We start from the raw sequence: 6274 nt of genomic DNA on the forward strand, positions 1-6274 counted from the left end.
ACGATGAAGGATCCGTCGCGATCAGGTGACGACCGTGCCGGTGCTGCTACAACGGCGTGTCAGTAAAAATCTAGACGTGTTCGGATTTAGTGAAACGTTCGACGCACCAACAAGAGGGATGGGATGAATCTTCCTTTCCCTGGATGGAAATGGCCTATCAGAACTTACACGGAAGGAACAGGAGCGGACCTTTTCCCGGTCGCCGAGGGTTTCTACATTTGTCCCGCTCTACGTGGCGGAACTAATTAACCGTGCGTGTTGAAAACTAACTTGTCAACCCTCCTCTCCCTGTGTGCACAGAGCGGGAGCTTCTTCACTCATCATGCCACAGTCAAAACGAGAAACAGAACAAAAATACGTATATGGGGGAAGTCAGCGTCCCATCCCTTTCTTCGACCAGAAGGAGCCTTCAGTTCAAGTGTTGGTGCCGTGCATTCATGCATCTATATCCATGCACGCCGAGTGGAGAGACCTCTCCGCAGTGCCATACATTAACATAGAACCATCTTTGACCTGGCGTGCCCGTTCCCCCGAACGAGACAAGTCGTAGCAGCTTCATCATCATCATAACAATATGCAATGAGAATCACTAGGAGGAGCATCAATTTTCTCCTAACCCAACACCCAACAGCCAAGAGCCCGACTCGAAAAGAAACCCCTGAAAATTATGCTCCAGTGATAAAATAAAAAATAAAATAGACAGGCTGCAAGACCAAGGTTCTGCAATGGCAATCACGAACTAGTTGTACTATTACAAGTTTACAACCTTTGCCTCTAAAAATAGGAACGATTAGCTCTGTTAGCACCGAGGAGGTCCACAGGCAGAACGATGCTAACAACAAGCGTTAGACAAATGAATCTGGTACCAGGCAATTGACAAGATGGATAGATAGTCACTCAAGCTCCACCGGTAGAATTGCCTGGAAAATTAATTACAAGTTTTTTCTTTCCTCAGTAGACAGGAGATACAAGAGGCGCCCGCCCGCATTTCACGGCCGATCCAATCATTGTCAACTTACATCTAGCGCCGGCCTCGCGCCTTTGACCTCCCTTTCTGCACCGCACAAAAATAACAAGGTGTGAGAAGATTGTCGATTTGATAGCTTACTACATCGTGTGTGAAACAAAAACAAAAACACTTGTGCTTGGCATTGTCATATCATTGTCGAACACTGCTAATGAACAAAGGATGCTGTCGTAAGATGATGGGAATTTTACTCACAGATGTGCCACCAAAGCTGGACCCTGAAGCTGTAGCCCCACCTGTGGGTAGGTAGGTAGACAAATGGAATGTCATACAAATCACAGAAAGAAATGAATTGACAAAGGAGAATATTGTTTAGTTCTAACTGAAAGTATGAATCACAACATGGGCAGTAACGATACTAACAAATCAAATCAAAAACCGTCGTAAAGTAAAGCAGTCACAGTGTATGTACAGACATGCTAGCTTTATTGTAACTAGCTGAAGTAATAATGCACAGATCACGTACACTAGTGCTGTCATCGACATATTGCACTAAAGTATTACAGTAACATTTAGATGACACAGTTAATTCCATTGCAGCTACAATATGCCATAAAGAAACAAAAATGCAGACACGCCAAAACTGCTGGGAATCATCATAGGGATCCAGCATTCAACTGAGAACATGTCACCTCAAATAAAAAGATTAGCGGTTTTGCAGCATGTACTGTACAAGACTTTTTAAGATCCCGATGGTGCTGACACTAACAATTTGTAGCAAGGATACATTCAGATGCAATTGCAGCTACAAAATGTGAGTCATCAAAGTAATGCAAATTTCTAAACACTTCAAACCATTCGGATCTGGGAGAGCCATCAAAGTAATGCAGTACAGCACATAAAACGATCATCGGTTTTTACTGTGTGTAACTGACATTTCTCATAGAACCTTTACCCTTCATGACCAGAGATCAATTAAAATGAACATCAAGTAACGTACATCACAAGGAAGTTTGAGTACCTCCAAATGGCGTAGAGAATAGTGAAGTTCCAGTTAAAGCAGGCGTTGAAGGAAAAGATGGGGTGATACCCCCAAATCCAGACGGAGTTGGTGTTGATCCAAGGGTAGGAGTGGAGGATGTCCCAAATGGTGTGGACAGCGAGGCTGATCCAGTTGTACCGAAAAGGTTAGTTGTGAGACTTGAAGTTGTTGGTGTTGAAAAGAGACTTGAAGTGGATGGAGCAGAGGCCGGCATGCTAAAAGCTGTGAAGGCACTCGAGGAAGTTCCTCCAGAAGGGAGCAAAGATTGCTGTGGTTGGCTTGTTGCTGGTGCAGCAATTTGTGTTGTGGGCTGTACAGGAGCAGGCAAATGCAATGTCGGATGGACCCTTTTGGCAGCTGCTTCTTCTTTGGCTGCTTCTCTTCTATTTGCCTCTAGAAATGGATCATTTGCATTGCCCAGACGGCGCTGACCGTGTAGATATTCAGTTTTCATCGACACAACATATTGATGAAGATTTTCCACCTGTACAGAAAGTAACATCAGATATTCAGTTTTCATCGTCATAATAACAAAAACTTTTCCCCCTCTTATATTGTCCATATACTATTTGATTTTACTAGAAAATTCATCAGTTAACTGCTTTATATATAGGCACTAATAATCAACAATAAATGACAGATATCATGGTCGCAACTTCAAAAATACTAATTTGAACAGTACATGTTAGATTTCTCATTTCCATATAGACAAGGTGTCACCATAGAAGTAACATAGATGAATAATAAGATGTTACCTTTGAAGCGACATAGATGAAATAGTCATGCACATTCGACATAACTTTTGGTAGAGATTCCACAGAAGATGATGATCTTTTATTGCTCTCGATTTGAACCAGCTGCTCTAGTTCAGTAATCCACTTGCAGCATTCGTCAAGATACTTCTCAAACTTGTTGACAGTTTGCAGCATAAAAAGGGAAGGCCTCTTTGGGACGCCACTATAGAAATCATTGGTTGGTCCAGGCTGATTGGGCAGAGCTCCAGCAGGTCCAGAAGGATTTGAAGAACCTGTGGCTGATTTGAGGAACCTTGGTCTCAACATCATATATGAGCGAATAGCAAATTCTGTGTTCCACATCATTTCATTGACAACAGTCATCAACTCCTGAACAGATGCCTTCTCTCTCTCAATTATGGTTGCAGTCCCTGCGAGTTCCTGTTAAAGCAAATGAATATTTATCCGCCCAAGGAAGGATGTTCTAGGAATAGGTAGCATGTGCTTTATGAATGTATGTATATTACCCAATTAGGAATAGATATCATGTGGTCATGAAATCTTCCTAGTACTCAATAACACTCCCTATTTCCCAAATATCCTTACAGTTATGGATTACTAAAAAAGATGTCATTCTGGAGGACCGAGGCCGAATCAGAACTCCCAATATCTTCTAAATTATTCAGATTAGATACTTGATGAAAATCGTATGTGTGAATTTGTCATGAAAAGGTACTTCCATAATATGAAATTCTGTGGGGTGTTACAACTATATTATGATAAAAAAAACAGTGGGAGAAGTTGCATTTGGAGACCATGCCAGTGTCCAAGAGGACTGCTTTCATAGAAATGAGGGAATACAAGGACCGTTACTTCGAAATAAAATAGTCAATGCTACATGGGATATTAACTTCATGTTTTCCTCTCTTTCATTTTAAATTTTTTGGCAGAACTCCAAAAATATAATGGCTGGCCCAATCTTAAGGTATACCCTTAGCCTGCACTGTTTCACAAACTTATTAACATTTCTGTGCTAATATATTAATTTAGCTGTATAAACGTCCTTTTTTCTTTCACAAGAAACAGTTTAGTCACTATTCCTGACAGAGGAATTTGTGATTGTGAACTAAGCTTTACCATCTAACGATTAAATTGCATATCTTACAGTCTTGCTAATATTGCTTACTGAGAAAATTCCATTACAGAATACTCTGTGCTAAGACGATACATGTCCATCCATCATTCAGGGAACTACAAAATAATACGCAACATTCAGGCTACTCTGTTCCAGTGGGGAAAAAAGGAATGCCTACGCGCTACTAGGTGACAACATACCGCCTAGCGCTTAATCATGCTATGCATGCGCTCAAGTGAGATAGGCACTAGGCAGTGACAAAACACACAATTATCTTCTTGGGTCAAGTTTATGATATCAAAGATGCAGACGCATATCTTTTCCAATTGAGTGTTGAAGGTGAATGAGCACAATCCTATTTGTCTCCATTGCACTTCACTAGCTCATTGATCTTCCAGTGGTCAATGTGTGAAAGTTCATTGCTTCAGAACAAGACAAAAACAAAGATACATACACTCCATGCAATGAGAAACTTGAGCAAGGGAAATAGTCGAACCTGAGCAATGTGACTTGCATCGAGCTCAAAATTGACATTCGAGATTGAGGAGTCATGAAGGCGACTGCACTGATCCAACCTTTCACTCTCGTCCTTGTACTCCCGTATTTTATCCCTACAAGATTGATTGTTAGCAAACCACGTTCTAGGTATTTTCAGCACAAAAATCTTCCAAGTAATTCAGAGTGTAAACTGCGGCTGTATGACAACAATTGCTAAACAGGTAATGGAAGGATACAAACTCTGTAACCCTAAGCTCATAAAATTGACCCCTCCATGCCAATAGAAGCAGCAGCTTGACAACCCAGCTTAACTGGCAACACCAAAAGCACCTGTCTTTCGCCCAATACCTCAAATCAACACTAAATGGACACTACTAAACCACCTCAAACAGAAACCCTCAACACCAGTAGTACAATAATTCAGCAAATTAAGAAAATCGATGCCTGGGAAACTTGAAAAACGTAATCTTATCGCACAATGTCTTAATTTGAATCCCACACGCGCATAAAAACTACTCCACTCATCCAACCCAACGACAGTGCATTTCACTAAGCTGACCTAGTATAGCAGTATGGCACAATAGGGTAAACAACAAGGGGTGAGATTCCAATCAATTGGAGCAAACCAAGAGATTAACCAAAACAACTGTAACCAATGACGCCCCAACTCATCACACAGAAAAGAAGCATGCTTTTTTGACCGGAAAATAGAAAGAAAAATTAGGGAAGCCATACTCGATCTGAAGCAGCGCCTTCTGCGAGTCGGCGTGGAGCTCATCCCACTTCGTGTTGTACCCTGCGGGCTTCCCCTCCTTTGTGTACAGCATCAGCTGCTGCTGCTGCTGCTGAGGCTGCGCCGTCGGTGCGGCCAGTTGCTGCTGCTGCTGGGGTTGCTGGAAGTTAAACTGGAACGGCGAAGGCGACTGCGCCGGCGCCTGAGTCTGCGCCGGCGCCTGAGTCTGCGCCGGCGACGGAGTCTGAAACGGGTTCTGCGGCGCTGGGGTTTGGAACGGATTCTGCTGCGTTGGCGTCTGGAAAGGGTTCTGCTGCGCCGGCGAGGAGAAGGAGAACGCCATTGCCGCGGATGGCGGAGGGGCTCCTCTCCGGCGAGGGCGGCGCGGGGAGCCGGGGATACAGGGACGAGGAGATCGAGACGGAGTTAGTGGGCTCTGGGCCGCGTGGGCTCGGCGAGTTCTTTAAACCCTAGGAGACCGGAAAGAGAATCGGGAGCGGAGTGGACAACTTTACGGTTTTGCCCCCGGGTAGAAGATTCAAAAGCGATTTTTTCCACGAATACGCTAAGGATACGTATCTTTTCATCGATAGAAGGAGAGTGTTTACAGCATGAGATTAAGACGACACACTATGCCATGTACACAAGGCATGGAAGTGGTCGTCGAGCAAACAGATGGGGTTGCTCATCCCCTCAACATCCTATCCTAGGTCTCTCGGATGATGTTACCAATCACGGCGGCGCCGGCCCGAGCCCACAGGCGCGCTTCGTCTTTGAGCGTGGAGCATAGGTGAGAGACGAAGGGTCGGTCATCGTCGAAGGTGCAGCCATTCCGGTGCTTCCAAATCCACCAAGCGGTGAGGATGATGAGGGAGGACAATCCTTTATGCGCGGCAGCGGGCGCGAGGGCGCAAGAAGATGCCCACCACACAAGGAAGTCGGTGTCTACGGTCGGCGGGTCCGTAGGAGATCTAGCCCAAGCAAGAATATCATGCCACACCTGGCGGGAGAAGGAGCAGCCAGCAAGCAAGTGCTGCATCGTTTTGTATTCTTGATCACAGAGGGCACAAGCGGGTTCATGAGGCAGGCCGTGTCTAGCAAGACGCTCCGCCGTCCAGCACCGGTTTTGCAGAGCTAGCCAGATGAAGAACTTGACGCGAAGTGG

General features: G+C 44.5%; 1 protein-coding gene across 1 annotated transcript; it reads right to left on the reverse strand.

The window, feature by feature from the left end:
- Positions 1-709: 709 nt before the first annotated feature.
- Positions 710-5616, reverse strand: LOC109739625 (nuclear pore complex protein NUP58). The gene is made up of 6 exons (XM_020298697.4): positions 5112-5616; positions 4375-4489; positions 2765-3184; positions 1989-2493; positions 1223-1263; positions 710-1054 (listed from the first exon to the last, which is right to left on the reverse strand). Exons 1-6 carry the CDS (start codon positions 5450-5452, stop codon positions 1022-1024), a joined length of 1455 nt encoding a protein of 484 aa, XP_020154286.1. The 5' UTR covers positions 5453-5616; the 3' UTR covers positions 710-1021.
- Between the last annotated feature and the right edge of the window lie 658 nt (positions 5617-6274).

This window comes from Aegilops tauschii, chromosome 5 (assembly GCF_002575655.3).
Source record: "Aegilops tauschii subsp. strangulata cultivar AL8/78 chromosome 5, Aet v6.0, whole genome shotgun sequence".
NCBI lineage: Eukaryota > Viridiplantae > Streptophyta > Magnoliopsida > Poales > Poaceae > Aegilops > Aegilops tauschii.